The sequence below is a fragment of the Pygocentrus nattereri genome, chromosome 14, assembly GCF_015220715.1.
Source record: "Pygocentrus nattereri isolate fPygNat1 chromosome 14, fPygNat1.pri, whole genome shotgun sequence".
In the NCBI taxonomy this organism is placed as follows: Eukaryota; Metazoa; Chordata; class Actinopteri; order Characiformes; family Serrasalmidae; genus Pygocentrus; species Pygocentrus nattereri.
The window spans coordinates 23,921,088-23,948,629 of record NC_051224.1 but is presented as its reverse complement, the minus strand read 5'-3'; the positions used below and the strand labels follow the sequence as shown (position 1 = coordinate 23,948,629).

Sequence of the window (27,542 nt, the reverse complement as noted above, 5' to 3'; positions counted from 1 at the left end):
CACATTTATATGGAAAGTGAGTGACAGATACAGTTGTATGGATGTATTTGTATGCAGTAGATGTTTAAAGAAGTCATTATTCATCTTATACTAAAGTGTTTTATTTATTTCATATTAAAACCTGGTTGTTGTGAAGATCAATGGTAGTGTTTAATTAGTGAGAAACACTTTTGACAGCCTTTATAAAGCACAGGATAAAAACATCAAATCCTCTTTAAAATGACTGCCAACATCTGTGGAACAAAACTGCAATCATAATCAGTCTTACCTACAACAGAGAACTGAACAGATTTACTATGTGGAGAGCTGAAATCACGGCTGGACACTCTGGTCTGGTACTGGCAGTAGTAAGACCCCTCATGAACAAAGTCCACTTTTGGTAAACTGAAGGTGACAGAGGTTCCACTCTTGGTCTCTCTAAATGACCCAGAGTTCTGTATCAGAGTGAAGGATCCACCTGTGAACTGGGTTTCTACAGAGCAGGTAATGTGAACCTTCTCTCCCCATGTGACCTCTTTAGTGGGACTGAGAGAGATGCTTGGAGCAGGTAGAGTTACTAAAAAAGAAAGATCATTGAGAGACATGCTAAGGGAAAATTTGAATTATGTAACAGCATTTCAATTTAGAACAGAAGTCTGACCTGTTGATTTAAATTTCAGGAACAAGGATCACACAAAAAGCTTAAATGTCTTTTCTCTTATATTTAGTTTCATGTTTTTTCAGATGAGCTCTAGAGCTAAATGAAGAATGGAGATAGCTTAGCTAACTCCATAAGTATTTATCAAGGCCTAATTACTCCAGATCACTTCAACAATGGGTGGATATATATGTAAATGCGACATCACAAAAACATTTCTTTTGAAATGGCGTTTAACTCAGTTTCAATATATGGACTACAGAGAAATGACATTATGTAACTTAATGCTTATATAGTACTTAAAATGTTTGTTTAAAAAATCACGGAACTTTGTTTTTCTATGATGTTTGCTCTTTAAACCAAATATCTAGAACTAGTTTTAACCATATTTTTTTCACACTTATTTTTTGCTGTTCTTTGGAAGTACTGAAAATTAAGATAAGGTAGATGTAATAAACACACAATATGCCATTTTATCTTGAAAGGAGGGAGCTGGAAAAATATATTATTTTTTATAAACTTCCTTTACTTTGAACTGAACTTTTTTTTTTTTTTATAAATCTCATGAATGTTGTTGCATTAGTGGCATCAGGAGTAACATTCCCAACAGTCATTATCAAACTCAGGATGAAAACATTAAAACAACTGCAAAATAGGCAAGACCTGAGAGCAGAAACTGTAAAGAAAATGTTTCTTACCTACAACAGAGAACTGAACAGAACTGCTCTTTGGAGAACTGAAACCATGACTGGACACTCTGGTCTGGTACTGGCAGTAGTAAGACCCCGCATGAACAAAGTCCACTTTTGGTAAGGTGAAGGTGACAGAGGTTCCACTCTTGGTCTCTCTAAATGACCCAGAATTCTTTATCAGAGAGAAGGATCCACCTGTGAACTGGGTTTTTACAGAGCAGACGATGTTAACCTTCCCTCCCCATGTGACTTCTTTGGTGGGACTGAGAGAGATGCTTGGAGTGGGCAGAGTTACTGAAAAAAGGGGTAAGAGAAAAATTTGTTCAGTTAATGTAAACAGATTAAAGGTACAATGGAATGCATGGTCAGACCCGCTGAATTCCTTATGATATAAAAAGACAAATGAGAAAACACCATTAAAAACAAGAAGCAAAAAATCTTTGCAATATAGAAATATTTTACAAGTATTTAAATATGTTTTTTATTTATTGTACACGGATTATTGTGGAGGTGGAGGAGGGTTCTACTTGGAGCAGTACTGGTTGTACAGCAGCAGCAGGAAGGATGGACCTGCGATAGTGCTCTGCACATGAAGTCTGCAGTGTACAGGGTGAAGAGGAATGTTGCCAGGACTGTTTTTCGCAGGACCCCTGAGGTACTGACCACCATATCAGACACACAGTCCTGTGCCCTTACATACTGTTGTTAGTTGATGAGGTAGTCCAGAATCCAATTTGAAAGGTGGTGAACCACCCCTGTATTCTGCAGCTTGCTCCTCAGAAGACTAGGTGGTGTAGTGTGAAAATCATGGGAGAAATCAAAGCACAAGATTCTCACAGTGCTCCCAGGCTTCTCCAGGTGAGGAAGAACTGTGTAGGAGATAGATGATTGCGTCATCCACTCAAGCACGAGGTTGATAGGTGCGCTGAAGTGAGTCCATAGATGAGCTCACCAGAGGGCGGAGATGGGCAAGGATCAAACTCTCTAGCATCTTCATCAGATGTGACATCAGTGCCACTGGCCTGTATATGCTGAGATCCTTTGGTTGCTGTGTCTTTGGCACTGGTAGTACACAAAATGTTTTCCACAGTAGTGGTACCCTCCTAAGCCTCTGGCTCATGCTGAACATGTGCTCAACTATTCCACACAGCTGATCTGCACATGGCTTAAGGAGACTGGTGCTGATGCCACCCGGGCCTGCAACTTACCTCACTTTGATCTTTCTGAGCTCCTTTCTCACTTGGGCTGTTCTAAGGGGTAACTGTGTAAGGGTAGGTGAGTGATCAAATCTATTGAAAAACAGATTGATATTGTTTATCCACTTTTGGTATCCTACAGCCAGAGGGTCAGGTTTCTTGTGGCCGAAGACTGTTTTAAGGCTTTTCCAGACCCCACTGATGTTGTTTTCCTCCATGTGTTCCTTCATCTGAAAACCCAGCTACAGGAAGAAGATGGATTTTTCTTCTCAGTTCCCTCTGCACAGCTCTCAGCTCCTCCTTGTCACCTTATCTAAAGACCCTCTTTTTCTCTTTCAGGAGAACCTTTATTTCAGGGTTCATCCACAATTTGTTGTTGGAGAAACACAGAACAGTCTTGGTGGGTACAGTGCTCTCCATGCAGAAGTTTCACACTGTTCTTCCCATATCGTTTTATTAAACCAGTCTTTCAAAACCTATTCAGTCTCCCCAGCCCATTTCTTCACTGTGCAGGTGACAGCTGGTTCCCTATGTACAAGTCTTTTGTACATAGAAAGAAGATGAACCAAATTATGATCCGACCTTCTAAGGGGAGGGAGGGGTGATTAATTATAAGCCCCCTTCGTGTTGCCATAAAACAGATGCAGTATTTTATTCTCTGGTGTGACGTTACATACTGTGCAAGTTCATCAAGTTGGAGGATGGAAAAACCTGGTTAAAGACCCTAGAGGTCAGAATAAGGGCCTGTGGATACTGTGTCTACAGCTTGCTCACAGCTGTGTGCAGAGGCAACATCAGCATTAGCAGATGGGGGAACATACGCAGCTATCATGATAACATACGAGAATTCACTAGGTAGGTAGAATGGCCTTATGGTAATGGCTAACAGTTCAATGTCCTTACAGCAGGCATGCTCCTTAATAGTGATGTGCCTAGAGTTACACAATCTATTATTCACAAATACTACCAGCCCTCCTCCTTTCCTCTTACTGCTCTCTGATGTCCTGTCTGCCCATATTAGCTGGAAGCTGTCCAGAGTGATGACTGTGTCTGTAGTTAGTATAGTTAGCCATGACTCTGTGAACAGCATTACACTTCACTCACAGTACTCCCTCTGATATTGGCTCAGTGCTGTCAGCTCGTCCATCTTATTGGGAAGAGATCTTAAATTTCTCATGATGATTGAGGGAAGAACATGTCTATAACATCTCCTCCTGGCACGATGCAAAGCTTCATTATGACCCTCCTGTATCTTCTTCTTCTTCAGCTCGCAGGGGGATATCGCATCTCTCATCTGGCAGCACCGCTGTTTTGCCTAGTGTTAATAGTTGATTCCTACTGCAAACAATAGGGCTTCATTTGGAATCTCCAGATGTGGTCATAAACAGAAAACAAGTAAAGCGAGGACCAGGGCAAACTGTACAAGTTTGATGTCCATAGTGCAAAAAACCTTGGCCAACACCCCAAAAGTATAAACACTTCAAAAGAAAAAGGAGAAACTACAGAAAGTTAGACACAAGCTCAAAAGTGAGCTGGAGCTGCTGCAGCAGGCTGCCCCTCACACGGCGCCATCTTGAATATGGCGCATAACAGAAATGGAATTTCTGATTTGTCTGACACCCACTATCACACCTCATTCAAACTCCAATATTTCATGCCACATTGCCATGAGCACGCTAACTAGCGTCCAACTTCACTCACAAGATAACATCTAACAAGTGTGAGTGACTGAAAAAGAAAGGCCATTGAAAAATATGCTGGAGGAAAAATGTTACAGCATTTCAATTTAGAATAGAATACATAGTCTGACCTGTTTATTTAAATTTCAGCATTTGGCAGATTGAATTGCTAACTAGTTAATAATCACATGGAACACACAAAGTAAAGATCTCTGTTTTTCCTATATTCAAGTATTATGGACTAAACTAAAAAAAAGTAGCACATAATTCCAGGAAGTTTTAGAGCTAAATTGAGAATAGTGAGAGCTTAGCCAACACTGAAAGCATTAATCAAGATTACTCGTACTTAATCAAGTTAATTAATCAAGTACTCGATATCACTTCAGCAGGAATCAAATATATGTAAATGTGACATCACAAAATATCAAAATGGCCATTTTTTTCAAAACAACATGTTACTTAGTTTCAATATATATACTACCAAGAAATGATGATATGCAACTTCAACAATGGTTAAACAGTACTTAAAACTACTTTTTTGAAAAAAAACAAAACAAAAACAAATCAAAACAAATCAAACAAATGCACCTTTAACCAAATATCTTCACCTACTTTTAACCAAATTTTGTCCATATTCTTTCACTGCTGTTCTTTGGAAGCTCTGAAAAAGTATTTTAGATTGTAAGGTACATGAAATACACACATGATATGCCATTTTACCTTAAAAAGATGGAGCTGGGAAAATTTTTTTGTTATAAATTTCTCTCACCTCATTTTACTTACAACTTTTTTGTATATACATGTCATGTATATTGTTGCATTAGTGCAAATAAGAGCAGCATGCTCAACGGTCATTATCATGCGCAGAATGAAAACATTAAAACAACTGCAAAACAGGCAAGAACTGAGAGCAAAATCTCTGAAGAGAATGTTTCTTACCTACAACAGAGATATTAACTGAACTGCTCTGTGGAGAACCAAAATCACGACTGGACACTCTGGTCTGGTACTGGCAGTAGTAAGAGCCCTCATGAACAAAGTCCACTTTTGGTAAACTGAAGGTGACAGAGGTTCCACTCTTGGTCTCTCTAAATGACGCAGAGTTCTGTATCAGAGTGAAGGATCCACCTGTGAACTGGGTTTCTACAGAGCAGGTGATGTTAACCTTCTCTCCCCATGTCACCTCTTTGGCAGGATGGAGAGATATCCTTGGAGTGGGTAGAATTACTGGAAAAAAAATGTACACTTACTCCATATCACATAACAGACTAAATATACTACAGGTATGATGAATTCTAGTGCAGTAGCTCATGATGTCAAAAACTAATCAGAAAATACCTGGAAACAAGAAATTATAAAATGCCTACTAACCCTTAGAGCTGGAGAAACACAACCCGCAGCTTTCTAGTGGTTAATTTACGATAATGTAAAGTTTAAAGTCACGTGTCTAGACCTACAACACTGCAAAATCAGAGCCAACCCTTTCATTTATTTAATTTCCATTCGAAATGGTTATTAAGTACCAGTGGTTCTTTTCCATTTCAGATTTTTAGCAACAGTGGGGCTTAATTTCTTTATTTATACAAAATGGGCTGAGCCCAAAATAGTAATAGTTTTTACTGTTAGTTTTGGCCTATTCTAAGTCCAGATGTAAATCCTATAAAGAATATTTCGTATCACATGAAAAACTAGCTTGGCAATTTTTTCAACTGTTTGAAGTCAATAACGCTGAGCAGAAAAATATTGATTCTTCTTTCTGTAAAAGGTTGTCTGCAAGTGCACCCACAAGTATTCAACATTCAACATCAGGGAGAAAAGCTTTCCAAAACACATTTGTCTATTTGTTTTATTTACTGACTAATGATTTATTGTTAAGACTATGAAAAAGGCCATTTTGGGCTTAGTATTTGCACAGGCATGTACGTATGGAGTGATGAAAATAACTTAAAACAATATATAGATAGCTAGTTTCCATCAGCTGCTGACATTTTATAGTTTGCTTTTATTTATATTTCATAGAGTGTGGTAGTTAGCTAGTTGCCTGGAGCAGCAGGAAATGTATTTGATCTTCACTAACATTAAGAGTGACACCAGTTTATTCATTCCAACGGGAATATAATAGTGTCACAAATATAATGTGCTCTATGTAAAAGCCCCAAAACACAGTAAGGAGGTACCCTATTCTAGTCTAGAATATTCATATGCCATATATATTATAAAGTATGGCAGGAGTTACAATGCAATGTCTCAACACAAGCTCTTTAAATAAAGTCCTGTATGTGTTTTTAAGAAAATAATTTTGTCTCCTGGCAGAAACATGCAGCTGCTTCCTTTTATTTCATAATGCTGTTTAATTTTGTCCTAAGTTAAGATAAGAGCAGTCTTAGAGATTCAAGCCATTGTGGTTTAACTGATTTGGATTCCACTGATTTGGATTGCACTCGTAGGTACTGAAAACTCCCTCTCTTGTGTCTGCTCACATAAAGAGCCAATTTCTGAATCTTTTTGCAGATGGGAAATATTATGAGGGATTTATGAATACTGGTGTGCCGACTGGCCTGAAAAGAGCTCATCTTCACAATTGGCTGTCATGAAGAGAAATGTACTTTTATTATATTTGTGTTTACACTCGCTTAGTATTTATATCTGTCTCAAAAATGGTAATGTGCTAAGGAGCTGGGAATCTTCCCCACACCACTTAGCCATTACCTGTGCCAGGTTACAATCATTGTTAGAGGGCAAAAAAATCGAACAATACTGGCAAGTCCAAAGCAAAAACATAGAATAGGCTTTTTTGACAGACCAACTTTTCAGCAGGCATCATGGAGCAATCTTGTATGTGTCACTGGTATAGGTTAGTGTCGGCATTGTGATGGCATGGAGAATGTTTTCTTATTGTACAATTTGGGAACATCTAAATGGTAAATGACAATGTTGTACAATGTACCCCAATGCATCCAGATTAATTTATGCTGTTCTGAAAGCAAAAAAATGTCCCAACAAACTACCAAATAAACTGGCAACTCTCTGTAACAAAAGAACGAAAAAGTGCCCACTGGCATTAGAGCTTGGAAAAGAACTACCAACTCCCACTTATCAATAAAAATTATCAGAAAATCAGCAAGACTTGGGAAAGCACAAATATAAATACTTTCATGTTTTCTATGATAGTGTGTCATTCTTATAAGCCAAAGGTTTAGGGGATGGACAGGTGGTAAATTTCATGTGTAGTCTCTCAGTGGAAACTGAATGACAGATGTAGCTATATGGATATAATTGTATACTGTATATATTTTTTAATCATTATTAATTTTATGCTAAAATGTATTTTTTTGGGGGATGGTAAAGGATGGCTTGCCTACTTCACTAAGAAGTCCTGCCCCAGGTGGAGGAGTTTAAGTATCTCTGGGTATTGTTCACGAATGATGGGAAGCAGTAATGCAGTCGCTGTACCGGGCTGTAAGAGGATGCCCCCTGGCCACCTCCTGTTGGAGATTTACCAGGCATTGCCAACTGGAATGAGACCTGGACGTATTCCTAAGTCCCGCTGAAGAGATTATATCTCCAAGTTGGCATGGGAGTGGGTCGGGCTCCCTCAGAATGAGTTGGAGTAAGGTGTGGGGGACAGGGTCATCTAGGATTCTCAGCCTTCCCTACTGCTATTATAACCCTAGCAAGATCAAGTGATTTAAATCTGATCTCAAGGACAGTGTTCAATAATTGAGAAACACTTAACAGCCATTATCAAGCACAGGACAAAAACAATATCCTCAAAATGTCAGCCAAGATTTGAGGACCAAAACCGCAAACAGAATTAGTCTTACCTATTAGAGAGATATTAACTGAACTGCTCTGTGGAGAACTGAAATCATGACTGGACACTCTGGTCTGGTACTGGCAGTAGTAAGACCCCTCATGAACCAAGTCCACTTTTGGTAAACTGAACGTGATGGAGGTTCCATTCTTGGTGTCTCGAAATGACCCAGAGCGCTTTATCAGAGAGAGGGTTCCACCTGTGAACTGTGTTTCTACAGAGCAGGTGATGTTAACATTTTCTCCCCATGTGACCTCTTTGTTGGGACTCAGAGAGATGCTTGGAGTGGGTAGAGACACTGGAAAAAAATTGAATAAGAAAAAATTTGGTCACTTCATCCAAATTATATGAAATTATTTAATGCAAAATGAAATACCGTAATGCTGGGGCAATGAAGAGGCTTGATGTAGATGCAAATGTATTTTATTTAACAAAAATGAATTACAACAAGCACTGACAACAACACAAAAGAACATGGTACATTACTTTACAAAAAAACACACAAAAACAGAAAAACCAAACGCAGACAGAGGAACACTGATGAAAGTCATCAAGGTAGTTTTCAAACATAGCACAGTATCATGCTCTTATCAATTCAAAGTTTAACATTAATAAAATTAATGAACTTATGTATCCTAAGTTTCCTTTTTTAAGGACTTTAAGCAAAAGAGTTGTAAGAATGTGTAGGAACCCTGGCTTTGGTAGTTTGTAGATTAATTTTGCTCTTAAATCCCAAATGATTACAAAGTGGGTCTGTCAACTTTTGTTCCCTGTCACTTATCTGGTTGCCCAGGGTTTGCAGCATGTCTTTCACACATTGGGTGGGATGTAAACATTGACTAGAATGATTGACTAGGAAAACTCACGTGGTAAATAAAATGGTTTGCAGTACATGAAAAATGTCTCTAAGTTTGGGCTGCAGGTTTTATTCAGCACAGACATCTCTACTCCAACTCAATAGCTCTGTTACACCATCTGGTCAGTGTAGATAAAAGCCCAGCATAATCTGCTGTCGGGAATGGATTCATGGTTCTTGTTCGTCTGGTTGGGGAGAAATCCGTCCTTTTTATTGGGCACGTAGCAGAGATTGCTGGATGAATCAACAGGAGCACATTTCAAAAACCTTACTGTTGGAGCTTTACATCCATGGTTCTCCTGTCTGTGTCGCCATTGTTTCCCCCAGAGAGATGTTGTTCCTCCAACAAGGATCTCCAAAAAACACTGGGTTCATGAAAACTTTCTAACTATCGAGAGTGAACTGTCCTATGTTAAGCTCATTCCTGGTGTAACTAATAAATGTACCAAATAAATAAAAACGTACTAGAGAGAAGCTCAGCACCTTCTTCATTATCATTTTGTAAGAAAGACATGTTGTATGTTGGTATTTGTCTCTATAGTGATTCTTTGGCTATATATATATATATATATATATTTATATATATACACACACCTCTCCATGGATCACCACCTTATCGTGGTGGAGGGGTTTGCATGCTTGTATAATCCTAGGATTTATGTTGTCTGGAGCAAAAACTCCTGGTAGGGTCTCCCATGGCAAACTGGTCCTAGGTGACAGGACCAAAGTGTGATCCATACAAAGTGTGATCCATAATAAACCCTATGAAAAGACGAAAACGGGACTTGTGTACCCTGCCCGGAACAGGGTTACCGGGGCCCCACCCTGGAGCCAGGCCTGGGAGAGGGGCTCGCCAGCGAGCATCTGGTGGCCGGGCATTTAATCATGGTGCCCGGCCGGGCCCAGCCCGAAGGAGTTACATGAGTCCCCCCTCCCATCGACCCACCACCAATGGGAGGGGCAGTAGTAGGGGTTCGGTGCTTTGTGGATCGGGCTGTGTCCGAAGGCGTGGGCCTTGGCGTTCTGACCCTCGGTTGCTGAAACTGGCTTTTGGAACTTGGAATGTTACCTCACTGGCGGGGAAGGAGCCTGAGTTGGGCGTGTGAGAGATACCGGCTAGAAATAGTTGGGCTCACCTCAACATACAGCTTGGGCTCTGGGTCCAATCTCTTTGAGAGGGGCTGGACTTTATTCTTTTGTGGAGTTGCACATGCTGAAAGGCGGCAGGCAGGTGTGGGCTTTCTCATAGCCCCTCGACTCGGTGCCTGTATGTTGGGGTTTTCTCCGGTGGACGAGAGGGTAGCTTCCCTACGCCTTCGGGTTGGGGAACGGGTCCTGACTGCTGTCTGTGCTTATGCACTGAACAGCAGTTCAGAATACCCAGCCTTCTTAGAGTGCTTGGGAAGGGTGCTTGAAAGTGCTCCTCCTGGAGACTCTATTGTCCTACTGGGGGATTTTAACGCTCACGTGGGCAATGACAGTGAGATCTAGAGGGGTGTGATTGGGAAGAATGGCCTCTCTGATCTGAACCCGAGTGGTGTTCAGTTTTTGGACTTCTGTGCAAACCACAGTTTGTCCATCACGAACACCATGTTTGAACACAAGGATGTCCATAAGTGCACATGGCACCAGGACACCCTAGACCGCAGTTCAATGATTCACTTTGTAGTCGTGTCATCGGACTTGCGGCCATGTGTTTTGGACACTCGGGTAAAGAGAGGAGCTGAGCTGTCAACTGATCACCACCTGGTGGTGAGTTGGATCAGGTGGCGGGGGAAGCTGCCGGTCAGACCAGGCAAGCCCAAACGTATAGTGAGGGTTTGCTGGGAACGTCTGGCAGAAGAACCTGTCAGATTGATCTTCAACTCACACCTCCGTCAGAACTTTGACCAGATATCGGGGGAGGTGGGGGACATTGACTCATAATGGGCCATGTTCCGCTGCTCAATTGTTGAAGCGGCTGACTGTAGCTGTGGCTGTAAGGTAGTTGGTGCCTGTCGGGGCGGTAATCCTCGAACCCGGTGGTGGACACCCCAGGTGAGAGATGCCGTCAAGCTGAAGAAGGAGTCCTACCGGGCATGGTTGGCCTGTGGGACACCAGAGGCAGCTGGCAGGTATCGACAGGCCAAGCGATCTGCGGCTTCAGTCGTCGCCAAGGCAAAAACCTGGGTGTTGGAGGAGTTTGGTGAGACCTTGAAAAGTGACTAAGTCGGCTCCGAAAAGATTCTGGCAAACCCTGACTCAGAAGGGGAAAGCAGTGTGCCACTAGCACTGTATATAGTGGAGATGGTGTGCTGCTGACTTCGGAACCTCGGATCCAGGAGGAGCAGTGCGGCTTCCACCCTGGTCATGGAACAGGATTCTGGAGGGTTCAAGGGAGTTTGGCCAACCAGTCCACATGTGCTTTGTGGATCTGGAGAAGGCATTTGACTGTGTTCCCTGGGGTATTCTGTGGGAGGTGCTTTGGGAGTATGGGGTACATGGCTCTTTGCTACAAGCCATTCAGGCCCTGTACAAACAAAGCTGGAGTTTGGTTCGCATAGCCGGCAGTAAGTCAGACTCGTTCTCAGTGAGAGTTGGAATTGTCACCAATTCTATTCATAATTTTTATGGATAGAATTTCTACGCGCAGTCAGGGGATGGAGGGTGTGCGGTTTGGTGACCTCAGGGTCACATCGCTCCTGTTTGCAGATGATGTGGTCCTATTGGGGACATCAGGCCGCAAACTTCAGCTTTTGCTGGATCAGTTTACAGCCGAGTGTGAAGCAGCCGGGATGAGAATCGGGCATAAGCTCTTGCCTAAAGTGGAGGAGTTTAAGTATCTCGGGGTCTTGTTCACAAGTGAAGGTACAAGGGAGTGGGAGACTGACAGGCGGATTAGTGCTGGTTCAGCAGTGATGCGGGCTCTTTACCGGTCTGTTGTGGTAAAGAAAGAGCTGAGCCATAAAGCAACGCTCTCGATTTACCGGTCGATGTACGTTCCCACCCTCACCTATGGTCATGAGCTTTGGGTAATGACCGAAAGAACAAGATCGCGAATACAAGCGGCTGAAAGTTTCCTCTGCATGTTGTGTGGACTCTCCCTTAGAGATAGGGTGAGAAGTTCGGTCATCCGGGAGGGACTCGGAGTAGAGCCGCTGCTTCTTCACATCGAGAGGAGCCAGCTGAGGTGGTTTGGGCATCTGGTTAGGATGTCTCCTGGACGCCTCCGTCGGGAGGTGTCACAGGCAAGTCCACCTGGGAGGAGACCCTGGGGAAGACCCAAGACACGCTGGCATGACTATATTGCCCAGCTGGCCTGGGAGCACCTCGGAATCCCCCTTGGAGAGCTAGTGGAAGTGGCTGGGGAAAGGGAGGTCTGGGCCTCATTGCTTAGGATGCTGCCCCAGTGACCCGAACCCCGGAAAAGCGGAAGATAATGGATGTATATATATATATCTATGCACTGCTCAAAAAAATAAAGGCAACACTTAAACAACACAATATAACTCCAAGTAAATCAAACTTCTGTGAAATCAAACTGTCCACTTAGGAAGCAACACTGATTGGCAATCAATTTCACAGCTGTTGTGCAAATGGAATAGAAAACAGGTGGAAATTATTGGCAATTAGCAAGACACACTCAATAAAGTAGTGGTTCTGCAGGTGGGGACCACAGACCACTTCTCAGTACCTATGCTTTCTGGCTGATGTTTTGGTTACTTTGGAATGTTGGTGGTGCTTTCACACTCGTGGTAGCATGAGATGGACTCTTCAACCCACACAAGTGGCTCAGGTGGTGCAGCTCATCCAGGATGGCACATCAATGCGAGCTGTGGCAAGAAAGTTTGCTGTGTATGTCAGCGTAGTGTCCAGAGGCTGGAAGTGCTACCAGGAGACAGGCCAGTAGACCAGGAGGCCGTAGGAGGGCAACAACCCAGCAGCAGGACTGCTACTTCTGCCTTTGTGCAAGGAGGAACAGGAGGAGCACTGTCAGAGCCCTGCAAAATGACGTCCAGCAAGCCACAAATGTGCATGTGTCTGCACAAACGGTTAGAAACCGACTCCATGAGGATGGTCTGAGGGCCCGACGTCCACAGATGGGGGTTGTACTCACAGCCCAACACCGTGCAGGACGTTTGGCATTTGCCAGAGAACACCAGGATTGGCAAATTCGCCACTGGTGCCCTGTGCTCTTCACAGATGAAAGCAGGTTCACACTGAGCACATGTGACACGTGACAGAGTCTGATGACGCCGTGGAGAGTGATCTGCTGCCTGCAACATCCTTCAGCATGACCGGTTTGGCAGTGGGTCAGTAATGGTGTGGGGTTGCATTTCTTTGGAGGGCTGCACAGCCCTCCATGCGCTCGCCAGAGGTAGCCTGACTGCCATTAGGTACCGAGATGAGATCCTCAGACCCCTTGTGAGACCATTTGCTGGTGCGGTTGGCCCTGGGTTCCTCCTAATGCAGGACAATGCTAGACCTCATGTGGCCGTTCCTGACCTGAATCTGATTGAGCACACCTGGGACATCATGTCTCGCTCCATCCACCAACACCACGTTGCACCACAGACTGTCCAGGAGTTTGCGGATGCTTTAGTCCAGGTCTGGGAGGAGATCCCTCAGGAGACCATCCACCACCTCATCAGGAGCATGCCCAGGCATTGTAGGGAGGTCATCCAGGCACATGGAGGCCATACACAATACTGAGCCTCATTTTGACTTGTTTTAAGGACATTACATCAAAGTTGGATCAGCCTGTAATGTATTTTTCCACTTTACTTTTGTGTGTGACTCCAAATCCAGGCCTCCATTGGTTAATAAATTTGATTTCCATTGATGATTTTTGTGTGATTTTGTTGTCAGCACATTCAACTTTGTACAGAACAAAGTATTCAATGAGAATATGTCATTCATTCAGATCTAAGATGTTTTATTTGAGTGTTCCCTTTATTTCTTTGAGCAGTGTATATATAGAGCTAGATAGATAGATAGATACAGATGTAAATTCACTCCCATCATGAATCACAAACTGCTCCTGGCCATCCTAGGTCCTGCAGTGTTGCAGAATATCTTTGCTGCTTATGGACTTCCAGAAGAGATTTTGTTGATAATGTCCCATAATTTGAACAACTGGAGTTCAAAAATTTCCTGCGGAGTAATGGTCAAACAGATTTTAGTGCCCACTTACCACCCTGCATCCAATTAACTGCCAAAAGGTCAGTGCAAGCAGTGAAATCAGACATGTGGAGGCAAGTCCTGAGTGAGGATGGGCAAAAGACTGCCATAAGACTGCAATACAGGCTGGCAAACTTCCTACAAATATACAGGAGTACCCCACGCAGTGTTATTGGCTGTGCACCAGCTGCATATTTTCAACTGAAAACTAAATTCAGTCTTCTGGAACCAGATCTTTCCAGAGTTGTGGAGAACAAGCAGCAACATTTTAGTATGACCATTCTGGAATCACAGTGAGACATCTAGCTGAGAGAAACTACATCCTGGTCCAACGTTTTCATGAGGGGAAGAGAAGTGGGCAAAAGCAAAAGTATTGCAGCGTTTTGGACCTCTCACATGCCTAATGTTCGATGGAGTGAGACAATGTGTTGTCCACATAGATCACCTGCTACATGTAAGAGGGGCAGCAGAAGCACCTGACTAACAAGGAGGAGACAACTACCCAGCAGGAGACCTTGCAATGACAGAGCCAGAGGACCAGAGAGAAGCAGAACATCCTAGTCAGCCACAAACAGGAGCAAACACCTTACTGAGGAGCCCTGAATGGGAGAAATCAGCAAAACCCTCAAGTCCTGTATGCACTAGCAAGCCTGTCACACCAGCGACTGCGCTGACAGCTACCAAAGCACCCCCAGCAGTCCAGATCAGCAGATCTGTAACATTCAATATTGAAAAATTAAAATAATTTGCAGTGAAGATTATGGCTCTTTGCTGCTTCAGACAGAACTTTTGGCACCTAGAATTATGTTAAGGCCGATGGTGCAGTATATTTGAGGTATTACTACAATACTGTCACAATAATAATATTAATAAGGTGTTTGGTACAATATAATGTGCTTGTACTGTAAATATGCTCCCAGAATTGAATACGATGTATAAAACTGTAAAATTCTGTGATGTAAATAGTTGTATAAAACTGTAAAACATAGTTACTGGCTTAAACAAATTCTTTACCATGTAGGGAGAGGTTGCCCTGTTCAATAAAGGGCATTTGCCCATAGACTCAAGCATTTTCTTCTGTGTCGGACTAGAAAGACACACCTGTGCAACCTGAATATGCTGCCATTCCTAGTAGGAAATACTACTGGATCCTTAGTCATGAGACTAATACTGTTACATGCAACTAATGCTACTATGCATCAATTTGATGTCACTAAGCTACACGTAAGTAAAGTTCTGACAAGCTGTGCTACCTTACTGAAATGTCCTACCATAACATGTATTCATAGACAGATCCATAAATCAAACTCTAGGTAGGATATTTTGATTGCTTAATGAGACTTAGGTCAGCTTCTTATTCACCAGCTTTTTGTTCAGTTTTCCCAATTCCACACAATGTTTCTGTGAAACATCAATGTCAAACAGAAACAGAACTTCCTCATCGATTTTCATGCCTTTCAACTCTAGACGAAGCTGAAGTCGTCTTCGTTTTTCATCATCCTATTGTTCAAATTTTCTTACTCCACATTAATTGGCTGTAGTTATTATAATGCCTCAGGTGCCAGAACGTAACTGCTGCATTATTTAAGGTGGAACAAGAACATTTAAATGAGAAGCTGTGAAATGTCCTTATCAGAAAATGTTTCCATCCATCCATCCAATCATCATTTTCCACTTCTCCGGGGTTCGGGTCGCGGGGGCAGCATCCTAAGCAATGAGGCCCAGACCTCCCTTTCCCCAGCCACTTCCACTAGCTCTCCAAGGGGGATTCCGAGGCGCTCCCAGGCCAGCTGGGCGATATAGTCACGCCAGCGTGTCCTGGGTCTTCCCCGGGGTCTCCTCCCAGGTGGACTTGCCTGTGACACCTCCCGAGGGAAGCGTCCAGGAGGCATCCTAACCAGATGCCCGAACCACCTCAGCTGACTCCTCTCGATGTGAAGAAGCAGCGGCTCTACTCCGAGTCCCTCCCGGATGATCGAACTTCTCACCCTATCTCTAAGGGAGAGTCCAGACACCCTACGGAGGAAACTCATTTCAGCCGCTTGTATTCGCAATCTTATTCTTTCGGTCATTACCCAAAGCTCATGACCATAGGTGATGGTGGGAACGTAGATCGACCGGTAAATCGAGAGCCTTGCCTTATGGCTCAGCTCTTTCTTTACCACAACAGACTGGTATAGAGCCCGCATCACTGCTGACCCAGCACCAATCCGCCTGTCAATCTCCCGCTCCCTTGTACCATCACTCGTGAACAAGACCCCGAGATATTTGAACTCCTCCACTTGAGGCAAGAGCCTATCCCCGACCCAGAGAGGGCTCTCCACCCTTTTCCGCCTGAGAACCATGGTCTCGGATTTGGAGGTACTGATTCTCATCCCGGCCGCTTCACACTCAGCTGCAAACCGATCCAGCGAAAGCTGAAGTTCGCGGCCTGATGTCCCCAATAGGACCACATCATCTGCAAACAGCAGTGATGTGACCCTGAGGTCACCAAACTGGACACCCTCCATCCCCTGACTGCGCCTAGAAATTCTATCCATAAAAATGATGAATAAAATCGGTGACAAAGGGCAGCCCTGACGGAGTCCAACTCTCACTGGGAACGAGTCTGACTTACTGCCGGCCATGCGAACCAAACTCCTGCTTTGTTTGTACAGGGCCTGAATGGCTCGTAGCAAAGAGCCATGTACCCTGTACTCCCGAAGCACCTCCCACAGAATACCCCAGGTGTTACGTGTTGGGCCTGAAAAGGGGGGGGCACATAGCTCTCGTGCCTCCTTTCAGAGAAGCTGAAGTCGATACTTATTTCAGTATCTTTGAGCGTATCGCTATATCACTGAAGTGGCCTAAAGAGTATTGGACACTGCTTCTCCAATGCATGCTCATGGGAAAGGCACAAGAGGTATGTTCTTCTCTCTCACTAACTGACAGCATGGATTATGACGTAGTAAAAGCAGCCATCCTACGTGCTTATGAACTTGTACCTGAAGCTTACCGTCAGAAATTTAGAGGTTTTCGAAAAGCAGCTGTTCAGTCCTATGTCGAATTTGCACGGGAGAAGTGTGTTTTGTTTGATAAATGGGTTATGGCTAGCAAAGTGACAGACCAGGAGTCGTTAAGAGAACTTATGCTGCTCGAGGATTTTAAAAACTGCCTGCCCGATCGCCTTGCTGTGTATTTAAATGAATGCAAAGTAACCACTCTGTCTCAGGCTGCAGTACTCGCTGATGAATTTGTTTTAACGCACAAAAGTAGTTTCGTTTTGAAGCCGAGCTCATGGAATACAAATGACACAAGTCTTAAGACCAGCCAGCCTCGCAAAACCCGATCACCAAACCGTAACTTGGCCTCGGTGGAGTGTTATTACTGCCACAAACCAGGACACATAGCTAGCGAGTGTTATGCCCTAAAACGTAAACAGGAGCGCCAGGAGAAAAGATCACAGCCAAAAGGGGTGGGGTTTGTGAAGGCAGTTTCTCCAGAAGCGGCCGTATCCCCTGATGAATGTTACCGGCCTTTTATCTTTACTGGTACCGTGTCCGAGTCTCACACGGATGAATGTGGCCAACCCATTGTCATACAACGTGACACTGGGGCTGCGCAGTTGTTCATTCGTGAAGATGTTTTGCCGTTGTCCGCTGAATCCTTTACTGGTTCATATGCTCTTTGCCAGGGTTTAGAAATGAGTTACGTTCAAGTGCCCCTACATGATGTTCACTTACGTTCTGACCTAGTAACCGGTACTGTACGAGTTGGGGTTAGGCAGGAGTTACCTGTTAAGGGTGTGGACTTTATTCTCGGTAATGATCTAGCTGGCGAAAGGGTTGTTCCACCTTTAGTGGTTTCCAGCACGCCCAGCACTCATACTTTCACAGATGAGCTGAGGGAAAGGTTTTCAGATGTCTTCCCCGCCTGTGCAGTTACAAGGGCCCAGGCTAAACGCACGGCGGATGTAGTCGACCTTTCTGACTCTTTCTTAGCTCGCAATGAACCGTTCGTTTCTCCCCCACCAGCCACTACTACAAAGGATGTAGTAGAGATGTCACCTTCATCCCCAACCGGTGTTACTCGAAAAGAACTCATTTCAGCTCAAAAACTTGATGGCAGTTTGGCTAAATGCTTTCTTTCTGTGTGTGACCGTGAGGATATTGAGAAAAAGCAGGTAGCTTTCTTTTTAGACAATGACATATTAATGCGCAAATGGGCCCCTCAAGCAGCCGTACAAGACGCAGTTCACCAGATTGTCGTTCCTTCTGTGTTTCGGACTTTAGTATTGAGTGTAGCTCACGACCATCCTTGGTCAGGACATTTAGGAATCACCAAGACGTACTCACGTGTCTTAAAACATTTCTTTTGGCCTGCTTTGCGCAAGGATGTAGTTAGTTACTGTCGGTCATGCAAAACCTGTCAGATGGTGGGCAAACCAAACCAAATCATCCCTCCTGCTCCCTTGCACCCTATCCCTGTGATGAGTGAACCATTTGAAAGAGTTTTAATTGATTGTGTTGGCCCACTACCTAAAACAAAAAATGGTAACCAGTTCCTGTTGACTATCATGTGTGCTGCCACACGGTTTCCAGAGGCAGTACCATTGCGCAGAATCACAGCTCAGACCGTTGTAAAGGCTCTAATTAAATTCTTCACTACCTTTGGCCTTCCAAGAGTAATAAAAAACAGATCAAGGATCCAACTTCACTTCTAAACTTTTTGCTCAGGTTATGCAGTTATTGAAAGTTAAACATGAAATGTCCAGCCCTTACCATCCTGAGTCACAGGGAGCGCTAGAGCGATTTCATCAGTCCTTAAAGTCAATGTTGCGGAAGTATTGTTTCGACAGCGAGAAGGACTGGGATGAGGGGGTGCCGTTAGTTTTATTTGCTGCCCGAGAAGCTAAGCAGGAGTCTTTGCAGTTTAGTCCAGCCGAATTGGTTTTTGGACATTCAGTACGTGAGCCAATGAAGGTACTTAAGGAGTCTTTTGAAGTTGACCTACCCAACGTACACATGAATGTTTTAGATTATGTCAGTTCCTTTCGTGAGCGCTGGCACCGGGCTTGTATCCTGGCCAAAGATATGCTTTGCAAATCACAGACAAAAATGAAGCGTTCATATGATAAAAAAACTGTAGTCCGTGAGTTCACTGTCGGAGACAAAGTCTTGGTACTTCTACCTGTCCCTGGCTCCACTATGTCTTCCAGGTTTACTGGCCCATATGTTATCAAAGAAAAACTGAGCGAGGTTGATTATGTTGTCAGCACTCCTGATCGTAGACGTAAGTCCCGAGTCTGTCATATAAACATGTTAAAACCGTACTATGAGCGGGAGACCTCTCCAGGGAAAGGCATTGATCCCGAGGTAGCACACAGCCCTGTGGCTACAGCTTTAGTGTCTGTATCAGCCTATAACAGATTACTTGATGAGAATGACGGGTTAGAGTTCCGTTCTACTGCCCGATTAGAAGCTAGGCTGCCAAATTCAGAACTACTGTCCAAGCTAGATTCCCCTGACTCAACTTTGGTAGGACACTTGCCACGTCCCCAACAAGAAGACCTTATAGCCTTGATTACCCAGTATCCATCTCTGTTTTGTGATGTACCTAAACAAACCAGTGTTCTTCACCATGATATTCAAGTGAAAACTGATCATCCAATAAAGCAACATGCTTATCGGGTTAACGCTACAAAGCGGGAAATAATGCATAAAGAAGTGGAATATTTGTTGGAGCATAAATTAGCTGTACCCAGTTGTAGTCCCTGGAGCTCACCTTGTTTGCTAGTGCCAAAACCTGATGGCACGTTTAGGTTATGTACAGATTACAGGAAACTAAATGCCGTAACAGTCTCAGACTCATTTCCTTTGCCGCGGATTGACGACTGTGTTGATAATGTTGGTTCTGCTCATTTTGTGACTAAATTGGACCTGCTAAAAGGATATTGGCAAGTTCCGTTAACTGCTAGAGCTTCTGAGTTATCAGCTTTTGTTACTCCTGACATGTTTCTACAATACTCTGTTATGCCATTTGGCCTCAAAAATGCACCTGCTACTTTTCAGAGGTTGGTAAATACTGTTTTTGCTGATGTTCCCAACTGTACTGCTTACTTAGATGACGTAGTCGTATGGTCCATGGACTGGAGAAGCCACTTGGATTCACTGGAAACAGTCTTTAAGCGGTTGGCAGAGGCCACTCTAACACTGAATCTAGCTAAATGTGAATTTGCTCAGGCTACTATAACCTACCTGGGTAAACAGATTGGTCATGGACAAGTCCGACCTCTAGAGGAGAAAATTACAGCCATTATTCTGTTCCCCCCTCCTGAAACGAGACGTGAGTTACGACGCTTTTTAGGGATGGTTGGCTATTACCGCAGTTTTTGTAGAAATTTTTCTACTGTGGCTGAACCCCTGACTGCTTTGTTGAGTCCCTCATCCTCTTTCAGTTGGTCACCTGTATGCCAAGGGGCTTTCAACAATATTAAAGCCTTGTTGTGTTCTGCTCCTGTGCTTGGAGCCCCTGATTTTGCCAAGCCTTTTAAATTGGAGGTGGATGCGAGTGGGGTTGGGGCTGGAGCTGTGCTACTCCAGGAGGATGAAAAGGGGGTGGATCACCCTGTCTGTTATTTTTCTCGAAAATTCAACAAACATCAACTTGGGTACTCCACCATTGTGAAAGAAGCACTAGCATTAGTGTTAGCATTACAATATTTTGAGGTCTATGTAGGTTCAAGTTCTTTGCCTGTGGTAACATTCACTGATCATAATCCCCTTGTGTTTTTGTCTCGGATGTACAACCAAAACCGTCGGCTGATGAGATGGTTTCTGATTATACAGGACTATAACCTGGATGTTAGATATAAGAAAGGAGCTGACAATGTAATTGCTGATGCTCTGTCTAGGGTGTAACTGTTTCCGGGTTTATTGTTTTTTTGTTTTGTTTGTTTTTGTCGCCAACAGGTTGGCTCTTTGGGGTGGGCGTGTTACGTGTTGGGCCTGAAAAGGGGGGGGCTTTTCTGGCTGGTGTTATTTTCTTTCTCTTTACTAGTCCCTCTCCCTTTTCATGCTTGCTCGCTGGTATGTCCCCTCCCTCGTTTGTTCCTTATCTCTACAGGTTGGCTGCAGTGTCAATCATCGTCAGAGGACCCGTCCCCCACTGCGGCCAATCATCATCCAGAATTCAGGACCTGGAGGAGGGACTTGGAATTTATAAGATGTCCGGCGAAGCTCGAGGTTTTTTTGGCGTTACCCCTGGAGTCTAAGCTGTTCCGTGTTCACGGGACTGTGTTGTGTGTCGGGTTATTGATGTGGCCTAGTGCAAGCTTAAGTTCCTGGCACTGATAGTCTGTTTTTTTTGTATTATAACTCTCTCTCTCTCTCTCTCGCTGCTGCTGCTGTGTTTTCTTGGGGTTCTGGACAGGGTAGAGGGGCGCGCTCATACATATTACGTCACGTAGCGGCCCTATGTATAGACACCCTAGGTAAGGGGCGGGCGCCAACCCGTGTATTTCGGTTTTGTGTTGGAGGGACTAGTGCAGTCAGTGTTTTGTTTTTCAATAGGCAACGAACTAGGGTAGCTTTATTTTTCGTTGGTTTTGATTATTTCTTTCATTTGGCGCCGTCCGGGTCCAGAAGTCCATTTAGTGTTTATTTTGAAATATAAATATTGTACATATTGTAAATATTGGTGGCTGTTGGTTTGAGGGGAGGATTTCACTCACTTGTCCCCGGTGCAGTGTGAAATAAACAGCACGCAAGACGCTGAACGTGTTGTGTCTTGGTCCTTCCCGGTTCGTGTCACATCACATCGAAACCATATGTTACTGGCCCCTTTTCCCCTAGGCTTTACTATGGGGTTGTAACACCAGGGAACAGAGTCGAATGCCTTCTCCAGATCCACAAAGCACATGTGGACTGGTTGGGCAAACTCCCATGAACCCTCCAGAATCCTGGAGAGGGTGAAGAGTTGGTCCAGTGTTCCACGACCAGGACGGAACCCGCACTGCTCCTCCTGAATCCGAGGTTCGACTACAAGCTGGACTCTCTTCTCCAGTACCCCTGCATAGACCTTACCAGGGAGGCTGAGGAGTGTGATTCCCCTGTAGTTGGAACACACCCTCCGGTCCCCTCCAGAGCCTTGAGGAACTCAGGGCAGATCTCATCCACCCCTGGAGCCTTGCCACCAAGGAGCTTCTTAACTACCTTAGCGACTTCGGCCTCAGTAATGGACAAGCCTATTCCCATGTCCCCAGACTCTGCCTCCTCACTGGAGAACGTGTCGGTGGGACTGAGAAGGTCCTCAAAGTATTCCTTCCACCGCCCAATGACGTCTTCAGTCAAAGTCAGCAGCACACCATCTCCACTATATACAGTGCTAGTGGCACACTGCTTTCCCCTTCTGAGTCGCGTGACAGTTTGCCAGAATCTTTTCGGGGCCGACTTAAAGTCACTTTCCAAGGCCTCACCAAACTCCTCCCATACACGGGTTTTTGCCTTGGCGACGACTGAAGCCGCAGATCGCTTGGCCTGTCGATACCTGCCAGCTGCCTCTGGTGTCCCACAGGCCAACCATGCCCGGTAGGACTCCTTCTTCAGCTTGACGGCATCTCTCACCTGGGGTGTCCACCACCGGGTTCGAGGATTACCGCCCCGACAGGCACCAACTACCTTACAGCCACAGCTACAGTCAGCCGCTTCAACAATGGAGGAACGGAACATGGCCCATTCTGAGTCTATGTCCCCTGCCTCCCCCGATATCTGGTCAAAGTTCTGACGGAGGTGTGAGTTGAAGATCAATCTGACAGGTTCTTCTGCCAGACGTTCCCAGCAAACCCTCACTATACGTTTGGGCTTGCCTGGTCTGACCGGCATCTTCCCCCACCACCTGAACCAACTCACCACCAGGTGGTGATCAGTTGACAGCTCAGCTCCTCTCTTTACCCGAGTGTCCAAAACACATGGCCGCAAGTCCGATGACACGACTACAAAGTGAATCATTGAATTGCGGCCTAGGGTGTCCTGGTGCCATGTGCACTTATGGACATCCTTGTGTTCAAACATGGTGTTCGTGATGGACAAACTGTGGTTTGCACAGAAGTCCAAAAACTGAACACCACTCGGGTTCAGATCAGAGAGGCCATTCCTCCCAATCACACCCCTCCATGTCTCACTGTCATTGCCCACGTGAGCGGTAAAGTCCCCCAGTAGGACAATAGAGTCTCCAGGAGGAGCACTTTCAAGCACCCTTTCCAAGGACTCTAAGAAGGCTAGGTACTCTGAACTGCTATTCGGTGCATAAGCACAGACAGCAGTCAGGACCCGTTCCCCAACCCGAAGGCATAGGGAAGCTACCCTCTCGTCCACCAGAGAAAACCCCAACATACAGGCACCGAGTCGAGGGGCTATGAGAAAGCCCACACCTGCCCGCCGCCTCTCACCATGGGCAACTCCAGAAAAGAATAAAGTCCAGCCCCTCTCAAGGAGATTGGACCCAGAGCCCAAGCTGTGTGTTGAGGTGAGCCTGACTATATCTAGCCGGTATCTCTCAACCTTGCGCACCAACTCAGGCTCCTTCCCCGCCAGTGAGGTAACGTTCCAAGTTCAGAAAATGTTTCCAGCATTAAAAAAAATAATGTAGCTTTTCACTACTAGCTTGAACAGCCATGGACATGTCAGAGGTAAGGCCAAGCAGAGCAGCAAGTGTGGAGCATCACAGGTATGCACAGGCTGTGCACCAGTGAGACTTTTAACATGTACATAGTTGCTGCTGTTTGAACATGACAGGGTTGCAGTTTTGGATGTGTTATTCTATGCTGAACTGTGGGGTTGACTGGGGAGTTTGTGTGTCTACCATCATGTAGAGGTATGTAGTGCTTGGTGACCTACTCTGGTTCTCGGCCATTCAGCAGCGCTGAGCAGTGATTTTTTTCCTGCTTCTGTGTTAATAAAAGAGCACTTGTTTGAAGTGTTATGTTTCCTGCGTTGTTTTCTATGCCACTGCCACAGTGTTGCCAGAAGTGGGATCACCCCACCAGACTGCAGCGGAATAGCAAACTCAGTGGGAAATGGCTGAAAAGACTGAGTAAGTTTGAGGACTGAGAAAGGAGTGAAGACAGGCAGCAGGTGACAGCAGTCAAGGTGGTGCGACAAGGCTCATCAACAGAGCCCGGATGAAGGACAACAACGGGTGCAAGTATTTCTTGACGAGGAGTAGGCCTGGCAGTAAGGCCAGAGCTAGTGTGGCTAGTATGTTGTTGTCCTTCATCCGTCTTTTCAGCCATTTCCCACTGAGTTTGCTATTCCCCTGCAGTCTGGTGGGGTGGGGTCTGACAACAGGCCAGTGTGACAAAGCGCAGCTGGATACCAGAGGTGGCTTTGCAAGATGTTTTAGTGGATCAAGTGTGAGTGTCAGAGCTCCAACATACACAAGTAGCAGCCATCCTGGCGTCTGCAGTGCAGTGTGTGGCAGAGAAAGCAGAGGGAGCGCTTTCAAGGGAACACTTTTGCTCAGAAAGTGAGCAAAAATGAAAGTGGAGAAAGTGGAGAATGGCCAAGGAAGCATCACTGTTGCTGAGGGGTTTGTGTGTCTCCCTGCTTCTCAGCCTTTCGTCAGTCCTGAGTAGTGGCTTTCTCCTACTGTTGGTTTAATAAAAGTGCACTTGTTTAAAGCGCTGTGTTTCCCATGCCTTCTTCTTTTACTCTGATGCCACATTAATTTGTATATTTTGATGCATGGAAGTAATAATATTAAGCTGAGTTTGTACTGAATTAGTGTTAGAGCAGGAAAGCTTGTAGAACTTGTCAAAACAAGCTATGAATGGTAAGGGAAAAATCTATAGTATTTTAGTGAGTATCAGATGAAAAACAGACAACTTAAATAACATCATGGCTGTGATTTGGGCGCAGGCACGAGCTGAAGGCATCTTCAAGATCTGACCAAATCTGACTGAGCAATATCAAGTTTAGCTCAGTTTTGTCACTTTTTGCTAGACCAATATTAATGTTGTTCCAGCCAGTCTGTAAAGCATCTTACATTTTGTTTGGTAAGTGGTATTGGGTTCATTTCTGGCTAATTCCAGGTTGTTTAGATGTTCTTCTGGCACAGCTGCCAACTGAGAAGCTGCTCAGGGGTGATGACAGTTTGGGAATTTATTGTAGTCTCATCTTCAGAGTCTGACCAAATCAGCTGTGGGTTAAATGTAATCTTTAAAGTATACATTTTCTGTTTGTAGCAAAGTAAGAAGTAAAATGTTCAAATGGCTTCAGACACTCCAAAAGCTGTCAAAGACATCGCTTAGCAATGGCGTCACAGTGGAACGATACAGTGTTAATAAAAAAAAAAAGTGATGGCGAAACCAATCAGCTTGTGTGGCTGGAATTAACTGTTGTATAAAAAAATAATAATTTGCGGACTTACCCAGAGTAAGGTCAGTAGAGTTGCTTCTAGGTGATGTGACTGAGCTGTTTCCCTGGTATGAATAGTCACAGCTGTACTGGCCCTGATTTGAGAAATCCACAGTCAAATTAAATGTTGAAGATTCAGATGTTGAAGACTGAGTTTTAACTAATGTTCCATTTCTGTACAAATGGAAATCAGCAGAGCTACAGGTTGGGATTGGTTTGATACATCTGAACTGAACAGCCTCCCCAGCAGTTACAGCAGAGCGAGATGAGATCAGGGTAGGCACAGGACTCTGCATGTCATCTGTTAAAGAAATATTATTAATGGTGTTGTAAATGCATTTAAACAATAAACTGCTATAAAAACTATACAAAACTTACCTGAGCACACAACTCCAGCGTCTTCATTATGTCCACAGTTCTCCTTTCCAAATCCTCTGTGTGAACACTGACTTAAGTATCTCTCAGTTCCTCTACACCCAACATCATCCAACCACGTTGGTTCACCTCCCCGACCAAAGTGGGCTCCGTTCAGTGCGCTGACCGCTCTGCCACATCCCATCTGTCTGCACACCACCTCTGCATCATCCATGTCCCAGTCATCATCACATATTGTTCCCCACTGGCCATTGTGCTGGATCTCCACTCTACCACAACAATGACTCTTACCATTTACCAGCCTGATCTCATTAGGGCCTGATTCATTTTATAAAAACAAAAAATCTTAATCAGTCTCTCTCTGTTAATGATGTTAAAACATTGCAGAAGAAAATAAATAATAGCTACAACATTACATTGCTATCTGAAAACATAGGTACATGAAGGCCAGCATGCAACTGTAATACCATAACAATTATTTATAGCCAACCTCATTAGCCAGTGTGCTTTTTGCTAACCAGTATGCTATGCAATGTCAGATAAGAAACAACTACTTTTAGTGGAAGACACTGATGATATCCCAAAAAGCCATTGATGTACTGAGCCAGTACATCTATAGCTGTATTATGTCATTACTAGTGAACAGTCAGAGAGGTACGCTTCCATTTAGAGGCCTAATATTATGCAATTGATCATATAAGAAGGAAAAACACAACCCCTGCAGGAAAATATTTCAAAATATTTTTTCTGCAAATGTAAATGCAGTTACCTTAAACTTGATTAACATACAAGTGTACAAAAAAGCTAATATAGTAACAGTGGAATGACTTCAAAAAGCAACAACATAGGTAATTTGGCCAGGAGTGCCAAAACCTTTGCATATAATTGCATGTTTGATCACAAAGGTGACTGTCCCACTCTCAAGAATCCCAAACTGGTGAGTGAGACTATGTATTCTCCCAATGAAAGTCGCAAATTCATTTGGGTTCCCCTGGCTATCTACTCACAACCCCACAATACCCTGGTCCAACAGAGGATTAGAGAAATGGAGTCCCTTCTGCTTTTCCCACTGCATGACCTTTCCATGTTTAATGACTTCTGTTGAAAGTCCCAATACAGCAATTAAAGTGCCACTTCCTGTTGAATACACAGAGTTCTCCTCACTTTTCAGTAAACCCAAGACTGCTTCCCTTCAACCCCACAGAGACACTGTCTGTGCCATTGACCATCTTCCTGATCCCATAGCCCCTAAGAGTTGTATTTACCTCCTGTCTGTTCCAGAGACTCTAGCCATGGAATAATATGTAGAGGAAACTCTGAAATTAGGCTACATTCGCCCTTCTACCCCTCAGGTTTCTTCTTTGTAGAAAAAAGGATGGAGTATTGACACCATGTATAGACTATCTAGTACTCAATGCAATAATAGTGAAATACCACTATCCCTTACCTTTAGTCCCGTCTGCCATTGAACAGCTCAGAAAAGCCACTGTATTCGCTAAGTTGGACCTCTGTAGTGCATACAATTTGATACACATAAAGCCAGGTGATGAATGGAAAATGGCTTTTAGTACTACAACTGGCCATTATGAGTATCAAGTGGTCCTGTACTGCCTGCCAAATGCCCCAGCTGTGTTCCAATCTTTCATAAATTATGTGTTTGGAGACATGCTCAACAAGTGGGTAATGGTCTATATTGACGACATTCTTGTTTACTCTCCTTGCTCATTGAACACGTCAATC

The 27,542-nt window shown here is 44.2% G+C and overlaps 1 protein-coding gene across 7 annotated transcripts in view; it reads right to left on the bottom strand.

Moving 5' to 3' along the window:
- Positions 1 to 27,542, bottom strand: part of LOC108412143 — a 76,459-nt gene that overhangs the window by 18,449 nt on the left and 30,468 nt on the right. For 6 of the 7 annotated variants that reach the window (XM_037544561.1, XM_017684058.2, XM_037544566.1 and 3 more), the window contains exons 11-16: positions 25,806 to 26,120; positions 25,441 to 25,728; positions 8,029 to 8,316; positions 5,144 to 5,431; positions 1,336 to 1,623; positions 269 to 556 (exon numbers count right to left, since the gene is read on the bottom strand). In XM_037544561.1, coding sequence (XP_037400458.1) covers positions 269 to 556; positions 1,336 to 1,623; positions 5,144 to 5,431; positions 8,029 to 8,316; positions 25,441 to 25,728; positions 25,806 to 26,120 — 1,755 coding nt within the window. The remainder of the gene's footprint in view (positions 1 to 268; positions 557 to 1,335; positions 1,624 to 5,143; positions 5,432 to 8,028; positions 8,317 to 25,440; positions 25,729 to 25,805; positions 26,121 to 27,542) is intronic. The other variant, XM_037544564.1, reaches the window with a different exon arrangement.